Consider the following 22507-nt stretch of genomic DNA (forward strand, 5'->3'; position numbering starts at 1 on the left):
AGGGATGCTATCCCGGGCAGATTGCATCCCCCTGATGACTCACGAGGTAGAACGTGTTTTGTGTCTCTAACGCTTCCCTCCCTCCATACAGTTCAGTGGCTCAACAAGTGTCTACTGATCACCAGCTGTGTCCTGGCATTCTTCCTGGAATCTTGGACGCATCAGATGAGGAAACTTAGAAGAGCCGCTCTCACGGAGCTGGTGAGGTGATGGGAGGGGCCAGGCCGGAGCCCCCACCCTTGACCCTTCATGGGAGTGAATAAGACTGCCGGCCAGCGGCTGGTAAATGGAACCGGAGGAGGAAGAGAGCCAAGCAGAGTAAAGAGCACTGGAGCAGGAGGGAAGGGCTGAAGTACTAACAGGGTACCTAGGTGAGCCGCGTCACGGGCCGGGCTTCAGCAGCGACTCGGAGGAGGCAGAGAGGTCTGTCATACCCCACGGGAGGGACGCGTGAAGCCAAGCAAACTGCAGGGAGGGTGTGCCCTCAGCCCTGGGGACATCCGGGCACTCCGTGTAACCAGAGTAGAGAGAGGGACTGAGAAGTGAAAGCTCAGGTGAGACAAACGGCAGGCAGGGGTGGCGTGGGGAGAGGGGGTCGGAACATTTAGTGCCTTGCAGCCTGTCCGTTGGGTGACACGCCAATGGGACATTTTCAGTGAAGCAACTATCTCGCCTAAGATTTAAAGCCTTTATTCTGCTTGCTGTGTGGACAGCAGAGTGTGGAGGAAAATGTCGAATCAAGAGTAGTGGAGGCAAATGCATGCTGTCAGGGGAGCTGCAGTGGAGACACTAAGAGGCTGTCAGACTCTGGGGACATTGTGAAGACAGAACCACGATGGGATGAGGCACACGGGGGAGAGAGGAAGCAAGGTCATCCCAAGTTTCCTGGAAACTACAAAGGCTGGGGGGGGGTGCCATCCACAGAGTTGACAAAGAATAGGTGGGTGAGGTTTGTGGGGCGGGGAAGACCGGAGGACGGAGGGGCTTGGGGCGTGTAGGGTTCAAGGTGCCTAATGGGCACTGAGCGGAGACGGTAAGGAGACGGTTGTTCATATGAAGCGGGAGTTCTGAAGAAAAGTCTGCATGAAATAACAAATGTGTGGGTCTTCTGCAAATAAGTGGTTGTTATACCAAAGGACTAGATGTTATTGTCAAGGGTCACAGGTGAATAAAGAGAACCATGGGCTATGAATTACTTGAAAACATGTTTTCCCTCTTTTGTTACTGCTTATGTATTAGGTATTATATTATATTATATTATATTATATTATATTATATTATATTATACTTTTGTTGAAAAATTTTGTCACAACCTTTCATTTTAAGAAAAATCTGCTGCTGCTTACTATGGTAGGAGGATTTCTGTTTATCCTGTTAATGTTGTTGATCATGAAATATATTATTTTTTCTATGCCTATTTACAAGACTATAGAGTTCTTTTTTCTTTTTTTTTTTAAATATTTCTAATGTTTATTTATTTTTGAGACAGAGAGAGACACAGCATGAGCCAGGGAGGGGCAGAGAGAGAGGAAGACACAGAATCCGAAGCAGGCTCCAGGCTCCGAGCCGTCAGCACAGAGCCCAACACGGGGCTCGAACCCATGAGCTGTGAGATCATGACCTGAGCCACAGTCAGATGCTCAACCAACTGATCCATCCAGGTGCCCCTATTTTTTTTTAATTTTTAAAATGGAAGGTGTGTTTTCTTAGTGAAGGGGAGCAGAATCTGCCAACCCCAAATATGTCCTGTTGGAATACTGGTTATTTTGAATTAAAGTTACTTAAGAAACAGCGGTGCAAGAGGGACTGTGTGACCCGCCTTGTCCTCCTGAAAGTATGAGATTAATCTCCACTGTGAAAAGTACCCTCTGAACCAGAAAGACATCCTTGCCACCAGAGAGACAGGTCGAGGGCGGAGAAGGCTGTGCAAGCAAACCTTGTGACTTCCTCTCTAGTCTACCACTCCAAACCCAAACATCTTTGTCTCGTCAATTCTTCACAAATTTATTGTCTCCTTGTCTAAAAGCTATAAAAGCATGCCTGCTCTGGTCAGTGCTCTGAGTCTTACATTTCCAGTGGGGTTTCTGTACATGTGAATTAAATTTGTTTTTTTTTTTTTTTTCTTCTTCTTCTTCTTCTGTTAGTTTATCTCACATCAGGTTAATTATCAGACCAGCCCAAGAGGTTACAAAAGAAAAAGGGAGGAGTTTTCCTCTCCTATGTGACTTTTTTTTGCCATACATTTCTATTTCTATCCCATTTTGGTCTGGATATGGGGTAAACATATGTTATTCTGTGTACATGCATTGACAGTTTGTTCCTAGTATGTGACCATGCTTATGTTTCATACTTACTTGAACAAAATTTTCAGGTTCTACTTGAAGGTTGAAGATCTTTTTAAAATAAGTCTAATAAGTCCATGGTCAAATCGGTAAGCTTCCTAACTTGTTATCTATTGAACCTATGAATCATAAAGATGTATAAGAAGACATTTCCAATGTCTCCCTATAATTCAGTCGTGTCTATATTAAATTATGTTCTTAAGCTGAACAAAAGTTCCTGACTGTCATATATTCCTGGTGAATATATGCCCCTAAACAAAGTATAGTACTATTTTGTGGGTCAGTAATTGCATAACAGGTACCTGTGGTAAGGAATGATAGATAGTTTGATGATAGGATTCCAGGTTGATGGTTATTTTCCTTTAGTTTTTCAAAGATCTCCTTCTTTTAGTCTGTGTTAAGATGCCTTTTATCAAGCTAATAACATATGTGTTTCTTTCTTTGGCTGTTTGTTAGATCTCCCTGCCTTTGGTATACTTCAGTCTTACTAGAACGTGTCTAAGTGTTCAGTGATTTTCACTAAAGCTACTCAGGACACACTAGGCTTAATAAATGCAAAATTCATATTGTCGATCAGTTCCAGCAGTTAAGATGATGTAAAGAATCACTACTTATTGTAACTATCACTGTAGATTTACTTTTATACAGTGTGCTTGTCATACTTTTTGATAAAAATACAAATTAATGAAGGAAAGATGAAAAGTGAAGAAACTAATTTAAGAAATTACTATGTGTAAGTCTATGGCAATACGCTTTAAACTAGGCATGAAATTGTTTTCTAGAAAATGTAGATGATCAAAATTGGCTCTGGGAGCTCAATATAGACAAACATACAGACATACAAACATATAGACAAAATTGAAAACAGGATAAATGGTCTAACAACAAAGGAATTAAAAGTTCAGTAAATAGTGCTATATATAGCCAGAAGTCCATAGAGTACAGCTAAGTGAAAAAAAAAAAAGTAGAAAACACTATTATTTTTATTTACCTTGCATAAGTAATTTTATTTACAAATTCAAATAATTTTCCTATAGATTCTGGGGGAATTTCATAACTTCAGATGGTAAAATTTAATATTTGTTATTTTTTTTTCATTATGGAGACTTTTTTTCTATGATTAAAGTGTATTTACTGAAGTAAAGAACAATTAAGAGTTTAGTCCCTGAGACAGGGAACAGAACACTGAAGCAAACTATCACTACTTCTAATTAACATTATTCTAGAGATTGTAGCCCCTGAAATAAGACAAGCAAAAGGCATAAGATTTGGAAAAAATGAAGATAAACTCTTACTAATGTAGACAGCATGACTGTATGCCTAGAGAAAATTTGAAAACCTACAAACTCTTAGAATAAGAAGTTTACATAGGATAAATATAAAAATATAATTCATTTCCATATAGTAGCCACAAATACAGAACGACATAAGAAGACTATTATCATTCATAAAAAAAAGCATCCTGTAGGTAGGAACAATTCCAACAAAAGATGTGAAAAACCTCCACACAGAAAACTGAAAAGCATTGTCAAAACAAGTAATATAAGATCTAAATAAATATCCCAAACACTATGTTAGGGATCAGAAAATTCAGCACTGTAAATGATATCAGGTTTCCCCGAATTCTACTGATATGATGTGATTCCAGTGAAAATCCTAGAAACTTCTTTTGTGGAAAGTAACAAGTATTTCTATAATGAATATGGAAATGCAAAGAGTCAAGAACAGTGAGAGCAATCTATATTACCAAGAGCAAAGCTGGAGGACTATAGCACCAGATATTAAGACTTATTATAAAATAATTAAATAATTAAGATGGGAAAGTATGACACTGGTTAGACAAATAGAGCCAGGGGATGCAATAAAGTTTGGAAACAGACCCACATGTCTATGATGGCCTGGTGTATGATAAAGATTGCATTATATACTTCAATGAAGAAAGACTGACTTCAACAAATGGCCAATTGAATTTCACTAATGAGAACAGCAAAAACAACAAAATACCTGAATATTCCTCACACTGTACACAAAAGTCAATTCCAGATGAAATGGAGATACAAATGTGCAGGTAAAATAAGTCTTCTGCAAGAAAACTCAACATAATATTTATATAACTTTGGGAAGGCAGGACTTCCTAATCTGGACCCCTAAATATTAATAACTCTAAAAAAAACAATTTGATATAACACAATTTAAATAATGGTAAGAAAACCACTAACCATAAAAGAAAAATGAGTCAAAATAAATTTGACTCATTGATATTAAATCCATATTTATCAAAAGACATTCTTATGAGATTAAAAGACTGAAGAATATTAGAGCAATTGTTAAACATATAATTAACAACATATTGCATTTAATATATATATAAACTATATACACATCGAAAAGTAAAAGATAGGCATTCTGGTACACAAAAAAAAATGGGCAAAAGACTTCAACTGGCAATTTATAAAAAGAGGATATTCAAAAGGCCAATAAACATAAAAATGTGATGTTTATAAAAATAAACATATATAAAAGCATGTTGTCCTTGATGAATCATCAGGAAAATGCAAATTTAAACTACTACACACTCACTGGCATAGCTAAAATGAAAAAGTCAGGGCGCCTGGGTGGCTCAGTTGGTTAAATGTCCAACTCTTGATTTTGGCTCAGGTCATGATCTCACAGTTCATGAGATCAAGCCCCACATCTAGCTTTGTGCTGACAGCACAGAGCCTGCTTGGGATTCTCTCTCTCTGTCCCTACCTTGCTCATGTGCTCTCTCTTTCTCTCTCTTTCAAACTAAATAAATAAATTAAAAAAAAAAAAAAAAGAGGGGCGCCTAGGTGGCTCAGTTGGTTAATCGTCTGACTCTTGGTTTTGGCCTTGGTCATGATCTCACGGTTTGTGAGTTGGAGCCCCACGTTGGGCTCTGCACCGACAGCACAGAGCCTTCTTGGGATTCTCTCTGTCCCTTTTACTATGCCCCTCCCCCCACTCACACTGTCTCTATGTCAAAATGAATGAATGAATGAGAAAGAAAGAAAGAAAGAGAGAGAGAGAGAGAGAGAGAGAGAGAAAGGAAAGAACAAAAGAAGGAAGGAAGGAAGGAAGGAAGGAAGGAAGGAAGGAAGGAAGGAAAGAAAGAAAGAAAGAAAGAAAGAAAGAAAGAAAGAAAGAAAGAAAGAAAGGAAGGAAGGAAAGGAAAAAGAGAAAGAAAGAAAACGACAGTCAATGCCAAGTGTATTTGGAAGGTGTAAACCTGGAAATCTTAACTAAGTGGTGATGGGAGTAAAGACAGGGATATGATCACTTAGGGAGATCATTTGGCAGAATCTACCAAGGCTGAGCGCAGGACTCACCACTACTCAGAAATTCTAGTGCTTAGCTATGCATCCAAGAGAAAAACATATTTGTATTCACCAAATAATACATGAAGGCATATTCAATATGGTACCTCACACCAGATAAAAACAATCCAGACATCCATCAATACCCAGAACGAATAAATAAATTATGGTATATCCATGCAATGGAATAATCTAGCTCTATCAGTGGGAGGGAAAGGTTGCAGAAATGAAGATGTAACACCAATCGCACTGTATAATTCCACTTTATATATTGTTCCAATTAGGCAAAGCTCATCTTAAAGCAGGATAGTGATTATCCTTGCGAATGAGTGATTCAAATGGAGCTCAAAGGGCACATGTTGTATCTTGATGATCCTGTATTTCTGGTTTCTTATCTGGCTGCTGATTACATGGGGGGTTATTTCATGAACAAGCCACATACTGACTGACAGTTGGTGCAGGTTCAGGCGTACATGTTACATGTTCGTGAGAAGCTTCCACACACACGCAAACAACCATGCAGCTTGGTGCTGTGAGTTTTGCCAATTTGAAAACTGTCTCATGACTGACAAAAAACACGATAAAACAAAATGTAAACACAAAAACTTAACAGCCATTTAAAATAAAAGAAATATGAAATGTCAATACGCCAGACACTATACAACTACGTAGGGAACATTTAAAAATGAAAGAAAATAGAGTATGATCCTAAAGCTCCCATTCCTTTCAGACACAGGCCCGTGAGGAAACAAAAACCATACACACTACAAGGCCACATCACAAGCTCCAACAGATATGCATAAAGCTTCAGGTCGATACAGAGGGGCATGTGTCCAATTCTGCCTCAAGATGTCTAGGAGGGGTCTTGTAAGACAGAAAAAAGAAGGGAATTCAAGTACAAGCAAAGGGACAAAATTAGTAAACAAATACAAAAAGATGTCAAAAACGTCAAAAAATAAAAGCAACAACTAAACATAAGAAACAAAATGTTGTAGAGACAGTTTCTCTTCCCACCAGACTAACAAAGATTAAAAGACTTTATTTGGTTTCAGTGAAATTGTGGAGACCCTCCCTTTTCATACACTGGTGGAGGCCATAACTATTCTTTTTAAAAGCAATTTCATAACGGCCCTAAAAACGTAAATGTGCATACACAGCATGGCTGATCACAGTGACAAACCAAAAACAACCCACGTGTCCTGACAGGGTATGGTTTAAGTAAACGATGGTACAATCAGGCAACGGACTGTTACGCGGTGACTAGATGGGATGAGGTGGAATTGTGAGAAAGGACCTAAAATGCTGACTATGTTTATTAACGGAGAAGAAAATGCTCAGAATAAAATTATGGCGTGATACTATTTGTGTAAAAGTAATTCAATAAATAGATAAATGAATAAATAAAAGTGTATAGATTTGTGTCTGCATAGTGAAATTCTAGAAATACGTAACAATTTTTCAGTAGTCTTCTTTCACATCGAGGATGACAGTCAACTACTTTTCAGCCTTTTGATTTTTCTGCAGCACTTTTCCAGTGTTTCAAAAATAAGTGAAAATAGATACTTTGAATTGCATGCCAGTGAGCTTGAATTTATTCTGCACATAATAAGCAGACCAAAAATCATTTTCTGAAGTGAGAAAGTGAAATGATCATTTTTGCTTTCTAGAAATATTTGTATTAAGACCTATAAAAATGTGGGGGTGCCTGAGTGGCTCAGCTGGTTGAGTGCCTGATTCCCGACTTTGGCTCGGGTCATAATCTCATGGTTGTGAAATGGAGCTGAACCCCACATGGGGCTCTGGGCTGGGAGTGGAGCCTACTTAAGATTCACTCTCTCCCCCTCTCTCTGCTCCTCCCCAGCTCACAGGCCTTCTCTCAAGAAACAAAACAACACAAAACAAAAAGGCATGTAAAAATGTTTCCACAATTTGACCCAACAAAGATTTTCCTAGAAATGTATTCTAAGGTATTAATTATAAATATAAGCAAAAGTTTACTTGCAATACTATTTTCCATATGATTATGTATAATATCAAAAATTAGAAATAACATAATTACTAACAAGAGACAATATTTAACCACAGCCACTCACACTGCAGAATAGACACAGGTACACGTAACATGCATGTAAGACACGTCAACATCCTCATAATCGTGTCTGCTAGAGGTATAATGTGTGTCTTTTTTTTTTTTTTAACATTTTTCAAAATGTCTATATATGCCTTCATTTTTGGTCATATTAAACCAATGTTTTTAATAAAGAAAATAAAACACCTTCCCTAGCATGGGAACAATGGACTAGAGAAAGCCCTCCCAGGATGGTCAGTTAACAGGTCTCAGGAATGAAAAGGGTCTGAACAGGAGAGTGGTGGCCATGGTGGGTGCGTGAGTACTACCTGGGAGCTTCAGTCACGGCATTAGTGAGATGTGAGGATCGTATGAGTGTGGGCAGGAGGGAAGCTTAGGGTACGAAGAGTTTTGCCTTCCGTCCGTGGATACATGCTTATGACATTCACGCAGATAGACGCTCAGATGGATGGTAGCTGTAGGATCGAAATGCTGAATTCGAAGAAGAAAACGGGTTATTTTTAGATGGGATAATAAGAATGAAATTTTTGTTGAGGAGTTGACATTTCAACTGGGTCCTAACAGATGGGAAGAATCTGGAGACGAGGCAAGAAGGAATAATTGGGGAGAACGGAGGTCAAGAGACAGAGCTGGTGTAGCACAGCTGGGATTAGGGACTAACACATCTACTCGTAGTCGGAGACAAATTTGTGAAGGCACAGTAAGCCAAATCAAAGGCGGTATTACAGCTCTTGTTAAGGAGCTTATGCTTGCTGATGAGCGATGGGAGTGTTGCAGAGACTGGGGAGGGGAGAGCACGGATTTGAAAGGTCAGCTGGGAGAAGATTAAAATAAGGAAGGTAATGAGCATGTTAAGTAAGGAACTGGAAGAGTAAGATAAGAAGAAAGGAAGATGAACAAACGGAGAGCTGACAAGGCTTTGGTGCATCTGCACTGAGTTTTTTCTAAGTGCTTATAATGAGGAAATTTAATGTAATTACCAAAGGAATGCTGTGAGGCGTAGACCAACATCTTGGACTTCCGTTTTGGGGAAATGCTGGAGACTGAGGAAGGAGAAATAAGGAAGAGCGGAAGATAATCCTGATAATTAAAATCCCCAACCACTCGGAGGAAGGTGGATGTTAACAGAACTAGGGGATGCAGAAGTAGAAACAGGACCAGGGGGAATGATAACAGCAATGACAGAAGTTGATGTATTTGGAGTACATCTGCGGGGGTCTCGTGTCTACGAAACAGGGTAATGCCCATGTTTCCACTGCCAACTACTTCTCCTATATCTCCATCTAGCTTCGATTCCAATTTCACTTCCCATGTTACCACTTTTCATTTTTTTCTGTACTTTTGTCTTTCTTGGCCAGTGCCCTTTTTCATGATGTCCATGCAGAACGTCAAGTGGGTTTATCGAGGAAACGAGGCAGCAACGCAACATGCCCTGTGCATGAACTTGGTAGCAGATGCACATGCTCAACTACTCGAGGACTTGGAAAGAAGACATGGTCACCCAGCGACGGCGGTGTGCCTCCATTATTTGTGTAGTGACATGGGGACTGAACAGTGAAAATGGAAGTCTGTTCTTTACGCAACTGTTCAGCCCGTCCACAAGTTTCTGCGGAGATTCCGGCCGCATGGTTGGAGGAGGGCTGTTAAATAAAGAAGTAATAACCGAAACTGCGCTTGTGAGGATCCCGCAAGGTGAGGAGTGCCACAGCTGTCCCGCCTCTCTCTTACTGGCTCCTCAGTGGCTGGGGAGGTACGCTAAACCCCGTGGCTGTCCCCGTGGCTCCAGGCTAAGGACTGGAAGCCAGCCAAGACACGGCGGACTTGTCAGTACTAATGGTCTCTTTCCTCATTTTGATGGCTGAAGTTCTCGTGGCTGGCGAATTCCTCACACTGTCTACAACAGATAAGTATAATCTGTGGTCTAAATAGGAAAGGAGAAACCTCAGATGTGTTGATTCCTGGCCCCATGCTCAGCTGTTATGTCGTCAAAAGGCTTCCAACTCAGGTTCCCGGCACATTGGCTAAGGCTCAACATTGAGACCGGACAGACTTGTCTCATGAGTGGAGGTCACTGGCCCACCACTTTCCTCTTGACTCTATTGCTTATGGGGATTTTGAAGTCTGGTCAAAAATAAATTAAAATATCCCTACAATTCCAAGCCAGACCTCACTGTACTCTATCACACGGGATAGCCAAGAAACAAGTCCAGGGCACATCAGGTTGAGGTGAAGTCCAGCAACCCATATTTCACTTTCTGTAAAATCTGGATAGGGACAGTTTTGACAATCGTGGTAAATTTTTGATATGCCTCTGATGTTTCTAATCCTGCCTGAGCTTCTCCAAAAGAATTCCCCTTAACCATACCTCCCAATGTAATTTCCTGCGAACGACTAGGCACAGAAATACCTTCAAAGTGAGTTTTCCAGACAATTACACTTGCAGAAAGGCAATTAATACCAACGAACAATATACACGTCTTTATGTAAAATGTGGCCTTCGATGCTGCTTGCTGAAGATGTTTATAGTGCTGTTATCTTTATTATATAAATTACAGCTGTGTTCAGCAATATACACAGAGTCTCTTGGAGAAATGTTTACATGTAACACTAAATGTGGCTACATGTACTACAACATCTTGTGATTAGACTTTTAATTAAATTCAGCTCACGTAACTGCTTTATAGAATATATGTTAAAATTACAAACCTCTTCCAGACCCAGGTGCCCTATAACAATAACCATTCAGGGGTCATCTATTGCCTTGAGCAAAAAGCTATGCAATAGGCAATCAGAAATTGCTTGGGGCTTCAGTGAAATCAAAATGGGTCCTACAATAATTGGCCCTGAAGTGTGTTGAAACCATTTTTTAAATAATTTCTGGGATCCTGTTGTTTATTCATTCTTTGAGAGTAAAAACATTTACATTAAATAAATCAGAGTCTGAATGTATAATAATGAATTCCATTTATATGAAGAATTTTTTAAATACTTAAATTAATCCCTGAACTCATGTTTATATGACTGATGTATTCTTCATTATCAAATAAACAGTTCAGTTAATACTGGCTAAGTTACCAGTGGAATAACTAAGGCTTAGACACTAGCCAACAAATATCAAAGCTAAAACTGGACCCTATCTTTCTGAGTATTAGTACCATTTAAAGCCTAAAATTGTACATCATGTACTTTTAATTATGTTTGTTTTCCAAAGTGCCACACCAAAATCAATATATATTTTCTTAATGAAGAGGAATCACCAGAAACATCTTGAGACGAAGCTGAACATTGATTGAGCAAATTAATTATAAATACTGATGCTTCCTTCTTGATTTCCTTATTAGGAAGGACTTTATGGCTTAAATCAAAAAGATCTGTTTACAAATTTGCCAAAGTAAACTCTCATATTTGAAAGACATGGAAGAGAAGGACAACATCCCCAGAACAACAAATTAGTGTATTCAATGTCTTTTTTTCTAGAATCCTAATGGTTAAACATCAGAGCCCAGTCCATGACATAAAAGTTGTACAGTTGTTATTACTTCAACTCATTCTTTATTACTTTCTTTTCTCTTTTCTTATTAAAATGTTAATGAAGTATTAGATTCACCTGCCAAGAATGAATTCATCCCCTGGTTTGCATTTAGGAGAACAATGCTTATTTTAATTCTTAGGAAACAAATCACAAAGGAACTCGTAAGAGATACAGAAATTTGAAATCTCCCTAAAAGAAAATATATCCTGTTTACGTCAAGTTATTTTGGGAATCATAAAATATCCTTAGAATTTTTCAAAATAAAAACTAGTATAATGGCTTTTATAATACTCAGGTCAAGCATTCAGGAGTTAAAGGTTAGGAAATAATATTTAGTTTTATTTAGTTCAGTGGAAAAGTGCATTGATTTCCATAAAGATTACAGATTCTTACATTGTTACTCTAATATATCTTATTTTTGTCGCAGTAGATCAATAATTATCTAATTAACCATTTATCTTAATTAAGGTCACAAGTTAATTTTTACATCATTTATTATAAACTGACATCTTGCATTATATATGTAATTGACATGCCTTCTCTTGCTCCTTTTAAGTAATGAGAATTATTTTTTGTTAGGCTTTGAAAGTGGTAATAGTTTGTGCCATGTTAGTTTAAGATGGCAAGATATTCGGGGCGCCTGGGTGGCTCAGTCGGTTAAGCGTCTGACTCTTGGTTTCGGCTCAGGTCATGATCTCACGGTTCCTGAGATCGAGCCCCACATCTGGCTCTGCACTGACAGCAGCTAGCCTGCTTGGGATTCTCTCTCATGTCCTTTCTCTGTCCTTCCTTCTCTTTCTGCCCCTCTACCACTCTCACTCTCTCTCTCTCTCTCAAAATAAATAAATAAACTTCAAAAATTATTTTTTAAAAAGACGGCAAGATGTTCATGTCACAGTGTGAAAGAGAGCTGTGGGTTTCAGAGGATGGATGTCCGATGAAGGGAACGGAGCATCACAGGATACAATATGCATCTCCCCTCGGCTTTCATTCCCGTTTACTGTCACTAAGTGATGGGTCTATGTCTGTTTTACATACATTACTAAGTCTGCTAGGGTGCCTTTTATGAATAAGGACAAAAAAAAATCAGTGCTTTATGAATGCTTCTGTCCATTCACTAGCCCCATAAAGAACTTTCTGTGTTTGATCTCCCACTTGATTCAACTTCATACATTTGAAGAAGGAGCTGAATTGGCCACTCAGTCTCTCGTGGTCTTCCTGGTGCTCAAGGCAGTGAATGGACTGGACGTCTGTGGATTAGGACTGTTAGGGGTGGGGCAGAATTGTTCATCTTTATTTTTTTAATTTTTGTTAACTTTATTTATTTTGAGAGAGACAGAGACAGTGAGAGTCGGGGAGGGGCAGAGAAAGGAGACAGAGAATTCCAAGCAGGGTCTGCACTGTCAGCACAGAGGAGCCCGAAACAGGGCTTGAACCCACGAAACCGTGAAATCGTGACTCGAGTTGAAACCAAGAGTCAGATGTTTAACTCATGGAGCCACCCAGGCGCCTCAGGGTGGGGCAGAATTTTTAGACAGTAAATTGTGTACAGAGATTTCAGAAGAACTACAATGAAAGGGAAAAAAATAAATGAACACACAGTAAAACAATTCTACAAAGCACTGCAAAGGACTGTGTTCTCTTCTTGCTCATGAGAACTATGATCAAGAAACAACTTATTTTGAAATTACTTTTTGATTTACGTGCTGTGGTTTTTGACATGGCCTGACCAGAACATGGAAAACTTGCTTTGCAAAGATTACTTTTTGTTGGTTTACTTATCCGTATAAAAAGATTACCATAATAACCAAGACCCATCAATTAAAATAGAGTATTTTCTTTTAAAATGTTTGCACAATTTTCTGTGATTTTTTTTTTAAGTAGGCTCCATGTGTATGTAGTGCAGAGCCGAACATGGGACTCCACTCACAACGCTGGCAAGCCAAGATCAAGAGTTGAGCTTAACCGTCTGAGACACCCAGGTCCCCCAATTTTCAGTGATTTGTAAATATTTTCATTTATATGTGTAACTTTAGATTGAAATGCTTTCCTGGTTTACCTCAAACTTAACTTCGGTATATGGCAAATGACCACATATTCTCCCCAACCCTGTATGCAAGCCCCTTTGCAATATGACTTTGCTTTTCTTTCCATTAAGGGCTGGAGTGTATTTCTTCAAACTCTATCTTGCTCATGAGCTTTGCTTTGACAAATGGCATGTTAGCAAATGTAACGCAAGGCAAAGTTTGAAAAGTGTGCCCTCTCTTGCTGCCGGGGAAGTTCCATCGTGATTAGTTTACTGAAGAAACAGCAGTCTGGTATCGGGAGGCCCCAGCCTTCCGACACGTCCAGCTGAGATGTGCACACCTGAGTGACACTATACTGGACCACCCTGCCAAACGTGCCCAGCCCAGGACTGCCCAGGCAACCCACAAGGTCAAGGGCAGATAAATCACTGTCTTATGCAACTGAACTTTGGTGGCCAGTTTGTTATGCGGCAAAAGCTAACTGATACCTTTACTTCCTTTTTCTCTTTTTTATAAGATGGCTTAACACAAGTTCTTAAAGGAACACCAAAGTAAGCGTGTGAGCCAACCAAAACTGTATGCTCACCATTACGTGTTTTTCTTTGACTCACAAACTTAAATCTAGTCATGGATAATAACAGATGTACTATTATCTCCACTACAAATATAGAAGACACGACCGTATTCTAAAACTGCATCGCGGAAACTAAAGTACAACAGGTACCTGATGGTCTTTCCTGGGTCAGCCTCGATGGTCCAGGTACAATGCAGGTTGTTGTCATAGGGAGCAGGGTAGCCGGGAGACAGGATGCGCCCTGACGTGGCAGCATGGATATGACCACCACACTCCGCTGCGAGAGACAGGGAAACAGGAGGGGATTCACTCCAGGTCCACGGATTTCCATACAGCTCTTTTAATAACAAACCCCCAAACCATCACGTCCACATTATACACACAACCAAACAAAATCACATTCGTCCATCTCCATCATTTGTTTCCTTTACTTATTCCCAAGCATCACCCTGATGGAAAGACATAATCTGCTACGTAATTAAAGTCGAGAGTATAAAACAATGAAACACTTGAGTTATAATTCCAATAGTAATTCTGTGCAGACAGCCTCAGTAAAACAGTACCAGGAAATCGTCCTTTCCTACAGAAAACAAGAAACAACAAAAAGACATGCATATCTTGGAAATACATAAAAACCTACATTGCAGAGAGAGCAGAAGAACCCTGCCCTCTTCCGAAGCACCGTGGGGCTCCTGCTCTCAGGTATGCTTTTGTGTAGTGAGGAGGCCAACTTCCCAACTCACCTACACAGGAAGGCAGGGGCTTGTCCCACACTCTCCGGTCGCCACTCAGGCAGGTCAGACTGTTGCTGCCATGCATGGCATAGCCTGGGTTACAGCTGTACAGAACTACAGTGTCGGTAAAGTGGCCTTCATCTCGGATCCTATAGCCATAGTTAGGGATTCCTGGATCCTCACATTTTACTAGGTCAAAACCTGTGAGAAAGGAGGGGATAGATTGAGTAGAAGTAACGGTAGACTGTAGGTTAGCATCAAATAAAGACGAGATGGTGTAGGTTATCAAATGCCTCCTGGAGCTTGGAAAGAAAAAGAAGACTGTGAATTTAAAAAGGGAAAAACACAGGTGGGTCTCGAGTGGACTTATTTGGTAACCATGTGTCGTCCCGTGATGCTTGATTATTTTATTTGTTCTTATCTATTTACATAATTATACAGTCTCTTCTCCTAAGAGTTCCAAATTCTCGTCTGCTAATCTAGGTTGCCTGCCAGCATGCTGAATTCTCCAGTAAGCCTTAGAGCCTTGTCTCATGGAGCTGTAAGCTTTTCCTACTTCCACATTCCTTCTGTCAAGCTCAAACTCTCCAGAAGGAGTGACCAGCCATGCCTGTGTGGCACAGAGCCTGAAAGGCACTCTTCAGGGTCCTTACTGCCAGCACTGACTGTAACCTACAGTCATGACCCGCCCACCTTCACACCATCTTTCTCTTTAACTGCAAGATCTTAAGCGTCATGGGAAACTGAAAAGTTGTTCCTACTCACAGAAGGCAGGCTTGTGAATTTCCACCTGCCACACTGCTGTGGCATACAGTTAGGGGGGCTTCTGGGCAGCTAACTCCATGTGCAACGGAAATCCCAGAAATGAATCACTATAATGACTTCGCCAAACTTAGCTCTTAAACTCAGAGAAATAGATGACAGAAATGAAGATTTAGCTTCTGCAGTACTGAGAGCTGTATATTGCTTTTATGTGAGGCAATATATTACGGCCATCTGTGGAGACAGTCTTCCACTAACATTTCTCCCCTTGTATCCCGATGCAAATGTTGACCGTTTTAAAAAGGAGAGCTGGGAACTTGATGTACCACATGGTCTGTTAACATTAACTTCCACCTAACTTTGACTTCTTCCTTTCAGAAAAAAAGAAAGAAAATAAAAAAAGAAAAGAAAAGGGGGGGAGGGAGAGAGAGAGAGAGAGAGGGAGGGAGGGAGGGAGGGAGGGAGGGAGGGAGGGAGGGAAGGAAGGAAGGAAGGAAGGAAGGAAGGAAGGAAGGAAGGAAGGAAGGAAGGATGGATTTGTGATTTTTGATAGGTCGGCCTGCCAGACTTGCATTTGAGATGGTTTCCATGGAGGACAATATATCCATAAATTCGCAACATAATGCCACCCTGATGATCTCTATATAATCAGGATTTGAGTTCTGCAGTTTTGTACAGGGGAGAGAAAATGACATGTGGTCAATTACACTCAAGCTGCTAACTCTCTTCCTAAAAGTGTCCACCATAAAGTATTAGTCGTTACTAACTATGCCTTTACAATAAGTCTGATCTATTTAAGAAATGCAAATACTGAAAACCTTGGATTGTGACTAACTCATTCTGCGAGTCTTCTGCAAGATGAGCAAACATTTCTAACAAATTTTAACGTGATACACGAGCGATGTCTTCCGATACGAGTAGTACGTGCCGTCGAATGTCACGTGATCACAACTGAGCCAATGGTTCTTGAGATTCACTTTGATCTACAAGTGCCTTGGATGACAAGTGTGTTTCTGGAATGAATTATGCTGGCAAACCAAGGTTTTATTGTAATTTTAACTCCAGTTGCCCAGAAGGAAAGAACATAAGAGAACATCAATTCCAGTGCAAAACAAAGGGGTATTTTAATTGCCACAAAGGGGAGGCAGGCGTTTAGGGGAAGGGTCTCAGGGCTCACGCAGATATTTGACTACTCTAATCTGACCACAGACAGCCAACACACCGGGGAGAAAGCAAGCCAGTATCCTGCTGAAGTTGCGTCGGACAGACAACCATGGGACAGAAGCGTCGCAAAAGGCTCTACACATTAATTAGCCTGTGCTTCTCCTTCTACAAAAGGGAAAACGGACCCGGAGTCTTCGTTGTTGTTGCTTTATGTGGTTCTTGGGTTGGAAGCGTGGGGATCTGAGCAGTGCTTTAAAGCAAGGCCGCAGGGTGTGAGGAACTGAGGACAGAACCAGCAAGGAGGTGCGGCCACGCCTAAGGAGGGCCCCGCTCCTGGTAACAGGTAACGTCTCAGATGTTCCACTACTTTGAAGTCAAATTAGGTATTTAAGTATCAAATGCCAGTGGAAGATAAAATTGAAAATATTCAGTAGACAAACAAAAGCCAGATATCAACAAGAGCCAGGGGTCTGTCACTAGCATCCACACCCTTGTGCCAGGACGCCGGGTAAGCCAAGGAATCCATACGAGGAGTTGACAGCCTTCATGCTCAAGGACACGCAGGGCTTATCAATGAAGAGCAAAGTCCGTGCAGGACAGCAGGCCCTGGGAGACAGTTACGACCTCCTGTCCCGTGGAAATTCACACCTGGCGGGACACGAGCCTCCGACCTTTCAAGGAGCACCAGAAATCGGGATTCCTTTTTAGTTTATAATGATTGTTGAGTGACTAAATATTCTGAAAGTGGAGATGTTTAAAATCCAGAATCAGATTGTTAAAGCCAGATGTCAGCAACACAAAGGACCAGATGGTTTATTGGCTTTTGGTGAAGGCTTTAATGGCACTCGGAATGGGAGAAAAAGCTGGCAAATCCATCGAATGTTTCTTAGATTTTTTTTTAAGTTTATTTATTTTGAGAGAGACAGAGACAGCACAAGCGGGGGAGGGACAGAGAATCCCAAGCAGGTTCCATGCTGTCAGAGCAGAGTTCAACATGGGGCTCGAACTCAGGAAACTGTGAGATCATGACCTGAGCCAGAATCAAGAGTCGGACGCATAACTGACTGAGCCCCCCAGACCCCCCCACCTAATGCTTCTAAACTAAGCTTTGAAACACAAGCACCTGCTGTGGAGTACTAAGGCCTGGACGAAGAAACGGTCAAGCTTGCCCAGGACCTCCCATGATGAGGACCAGGTGCTTCTGGGTGACAGAGAACTGTTTTGTTATAAAAGATTCCCTTGGCAGAGGTGCGTGCCCGTGCTGATAAAGTAATGACATTGAACTTCCTGTGTGACTTGTGCGCTTTCTCATGAGCTTCTAGTCTGCAGCTTTACAGACAAACCTCTACAAGTAACCACTTGCGTTAAAACCTTTCTGGAGGAACGTAAAAAAGAACATTGGAGGGCAGATAATAAAACAAATAAAGATGTACTAATAAAAAAGTCTGCCAAGCCTTCTTTGGGTTGATTTTTTTTTTTTTTTTTGAGAAAGGTTTGACAGCTTTTTCTATCGTTTAATCTTGAATTAAAAAGAAAAAAAACAACACAACACATCCTGTCACACAGTTGAGCCAAGTTGTCTCTGAAAGGGTAGTTGCTATCTCCAGTACCTGTGGTACTTGCTTTCTTACGGTGCCTTCTAGTAGTTTTTCAAAAGTTTGCTTATGTCTTCGATGGCATCATGAAATTCCTTATGTATAAAAAGTCCTACACTCAATTACTAAGCACCCAAAGTCTCTAGGCCCATCCAACGTCATGATAGGAAATACATTCCTCTTCCCTGTCAGACAGTTGAAAAGTATTTGGACATTCCAGAATTCAGTTTTCCAATTTTCAGTCCACCAAAGAGAGCTTTGTTCACACAAAATGCCCCACATGATTTAATAGTTCATTGCCAGTTACAGGTGGAACCATAGACTTTATTCCTGGAGGAAGCATTGAAAGTAGTATTGATCAATGTCTTGAAACGGCTGGAGAAACCCTCAGAAACCCCACATTTCCCTCGCTGTTGGGACTGTTGGACTCAGTCCGTCCACAAGCACCGGAAACACATCCCCGCTCGCTCTCTGTCCACAAACTGCTGAATTCATTTCGACTGAGTTTGGCTTGCTTTGTGGTTAAGGAGTTGTAACATCATTGTGACTCTGAAAACATTTCAACACCGCTTTTAAACACCGGTGAACTCATAAGTTGCACTGATGTCTAGAACTCATAAGTTGCACTGATGTCTAACAGCAACATTCTGAAGTAGCAAAAAACTCCCTGATGAATTCCATGACTATTTCAGGAAAAAAAATTTCCTGTCGTTAATCAAAAATACCTCAAAAAGTATTTTTAAGATTTATCTTTAGATCTCAAAGATACTCCTCCAAAGAACAGACATTTCCATTTTAATCTGAATCTGAAACACTTTATAATGACCAATCTTAATACTGCTAAAGGGTGATGACTTTAAAAATATAGAGAAGATGTCCCTTCCTGTCTTGGAGCCACCAGCCTGCACGAAATCAGTGTAGCAAATACTGGTTCTATATATTCTTTTAGGCGACAGAACCTTTAAAAAAGATTAAAGCCAGTTATTTATTTCAAAACATTATCTATTAAGAGTTGTGATTGGTATTGAATTTATTTAGTAATTCCATTTGTGTCTGTTTCCTGTGATTTCTTCTGAGGTCATATAAGTAGCAAAGATGCTTTGGACTAAATGTTCCAGGGAAAACAGGCTGTAAACATCAGGCAGATGGAAATGACCTCTCCACATCTTTTACAGTATTTACCCTGTCTTAATATTTTTTAAGAATTAAATGGTATATATCTTGAGCACCTAACAAAATAATAGCATTATAAGAGACTTCCACTTAACTCTCAAGTATCTGGTCTAGTTCTTATCTTCCCCATAAAGCACTTGTGTGAGACAAAAATTTGCCCTGGATCTGATCCATTCTGTGCCTGCAGGCTCAATGAGGCCTGCAGTCATGAATTTCCCCAGCCTTTGTCTAAACAGCTTTTGAGAAGGTGCTTTCTCGTGTAGGCGAGCTTTGAGAACCACAACTGAGAAAGAAGCATATTCCTCATTCACAAATCTGATACCTTCTCCTACAAACAACTGAAAAAGCTTCAAATATTCACAGAATCCTGTCATCATTTAACTTTACCTGACACTTATTTCAATTTGAATAATGTACCTTTTGGTAAAAATCTCCTTAGTAATCTAAGAAAAGGTTGCCATGTGCAAAAACCAAAAAAACCAAAAACCAAAACACACAAACACACAGAAAGGGACATGGCTTTCACATTTGCTTTCAGTAAAAAGAAGTACAGTAAAACGTTAGTTTGTGAGCATATTTTGTTCTGGAAACATGCTTGTCATCCAAAGCACTTGTATATCAAAGTGAATCTCCAGAATCATTGGCTCAGTTGTGCTCATGTGATGCTCAGAGGTAGGTACTAGTCATATTGCAAGGTATCGCTCGTGTATCGAGTTAAAAGGATTTGCAGTCATCTGGAAAGAAACGTTGCTTGAGACCAGAGTGCTGTTTCAGGTTATTTTGGTGGTTCACTTGAAAAGTAAAGTTCACTGATGGAAGAATTTCCTGAAATGTTTGGATTCCTGCTCTTAAACCCAAGTCTCATTATTTAAGAATGAAACTCTAGATGAAGTATGTGTACTTGCATTGGAGTTTTAAGTTATTATTTACAAAATTACACATCAGTGCTGGTTTTTACCTACAACTGTTCTTGGTTTCAAACTGATTTTTTTCTATCAGCTAGTTTTTTTATCGTTTATTTTCCCCCAATTTTTATGACTGATGTTATTTCATCATTATGGGAGATGATACTGAGAATTTCCCCCAAATAGCAGTGTTCAACAGGATGGTGAAAACGTTTGAACAGAAAAATGAACTCCTGAGCTCCAGAGTGAGATATCAAAAAGCTCGCTGAAGTCCGGAGTGAAAATCAGATAGCCAAAGTAGCTACTTCTCTGGAACCATCTTGGTTTTCACGAAATATGTCACTAACAAACCATAAAGTAAGGTAATCATAGCTAAGAATTCTTGCAGTCAATCCTAAAATATTTTGTAATTCTAAATATATTGTATAGACCCAAAATGAGTCATTAATGTGGAATATACTCTGACCTCGCGTGGAGTTTATACAGTGATTCAAGGTGTTAATACCAGTTCCGGGAGGGCTTCGTGAAACACTTTGCACTGTCCGCCTTCTCCCTGATGTTTACCACTGCACACGGCTTGTCCCTGTTGAGAGTACTTACAACTGAGGATGGGGACTTGGCAGCCACATCAGGGTCAGCATCTACACCAGGGCAGGGAAAGGGTGGGCCAAGGGCATTTTACTCTGTGTTAGTTTTTAAATGCATCCAACTGGTGAAGATGGTGGTAACTCATGCACTGTGGTAAGAACTTATAATTAGCACATTGTCTGAATTTTTAAGACATGTTTGCTATGACTATGAGGCAGGGAATTTGTTAGTTACTGTGAGTAGAAGTGAACAGAACAGGACCCTCTTGTCCATGGTCTACTTACCTACACAGCAAAAAAAAATAAGTATTTTAAAAACAATAAGAGGGGTACATGGGTGGTTCAGTCGGTAAAGCACCTAACTTTGGCTCAGGTCATGACCTCATGGTTTGTGAGTTCCAGCCCCACACTGGGCTCTTTGCTGTTAGCACAGAACTTGTTTTGGATCCTCTGTCCCACTCTCTCTCTGCCCCTCTCCTGCTTGTGCTTTCTCTTGCTCTCAAATACAAACTTAAAAAAAAGATATGATACTTGTTACAGCAAAGGTCTGTGGGAAGGTTGAGAGAGGCACAGAAGGAAAGAGGAAGGTGGGACACAACTTTGCAGAAGAGATAAAACTGAGCTGTTCCGGAAGGAGAGTAGACATTGGCGGTTACAGAACCAGAAGAGAAGTCTCCAGATAAAGTCTTCATTATTATGTGGAGGTTTGGAAGAACATGGTGTATCCCGGGATGGATAACAATTTCCGGTAGCATCTCACTGATGTTTTGCTATAAAAATCAGGGAAGGGCTATCCTGCAGCCGCGGGGAGTGCAGAGTGAGTCAGCCTGCAGTGCGATGTTGGTGGGGAAACAGGTGTGTGCACAAGGAAGTGACACACAGATATTTGTAGGTATTTGTATTTCAGAGAGAATCAGTGGCAATATGGAGTGCGGACTGGAGTGAGGGAATAAAACAGGAAACAATTAAAAGATGTTTATCTAGCACTGAGGTCGGCTGCAACAGTGGGATACAGGGTAGTGCACGGGGTAAAGTCATGTGTGTGTGCAAAACACGCAAACGTGTCATCATGCAAGGGGAGCCCAAGACGCAAGTAGAGGCAGCAGAGGGATGACTGTGATGGAGAGGTGACACAAGGGAGAGAACATAGCTCGCACGAGGGTTTTGAGGGAGAAGAGAAACATCACGTCGGGTCCTGATGTCATCTCCTAACAAACCAGTGTATGATCCAGGAAAAGAAACCCTTTCATTAACACCTTCTTCTACAAATAAACATGCTCTTAAGATATTTAGGGCACGAAACAAGAAAGGCTTATGGATCTTACTGTCCAATAGAGGAATCAGACACGATAAGGAATAGCAACAGACCTTCATGAGCACATCAGCAACAGAAATATGGAAGCCATGGATGACACCACCACAACCCTAACAGCTGTCCCTCCCCATCTCTATTTTCTGTCACTTTTCTGCCTTTCCTGATTACTTTTGTGTTTTCGGGTGTTCACTACTTTTTATATTGGAGAGAATAGTAGGAGGAACACAGAATTTCTTTCTTTTTTTTTTTTTTTATTATTATTAGCACCATGCTCTAACCAAATGAGCTAACCAGCTGCCTCGGAATGCTTTGTTTTTTGTTTTTTTTTTGTTTTTTGTTTTAATAGGAAGTTCTCTAAATTTTTATAAGTTTG

At 40.3% G+C, this 22507-nt stretch overlaps 1 protein-coding gene across 3 annotated transcripts in view; it reads right to left on the reverse strand.

Annotated features, from left to right (window-relative positions):
* Positions 1-22507, reverse strand: part of CSMD1 (CUB and Sushi multiple domains 1) — a 1996605-nt gene that overhangs the window by 302575 nt on the left and 1671523 nt on the right. For all 3 annotated transcript variants that reach the window (XM_027049973.2, XM_027049974.2, XM_053217751.1), the window contains 2 exons: positions 14643-14834; positions 14050-14176 (listed from right to left, as the gene is read on the reverse strand). In XM_027049973.2, coding sequence (XP_026905774.1) covers positions 14050-14176; positions 14643-14834 — 319 coding nt within the window. The remainder of the gene's footprint in view (positions 1-14049; positions 14177-14642; positions 14835-22507) is intronic.

The sequence above is a fragment of the Acinonyx jubatus genome, chromosome B1 (assembly GCF_027475565.1).
Source record: "Acinonyx jubatus isolate Ajub_Pintada_27869175 chromosome B1, VMU_Ajub_asm_v1.0, whole genome shotgun sequence".
Taxonomy (NCBI): Eukaryota; Metazoa; Chordata; class Mammalia; order Carnivora; family Felidae; genus Acinonyx; species Acinonyx jubatus.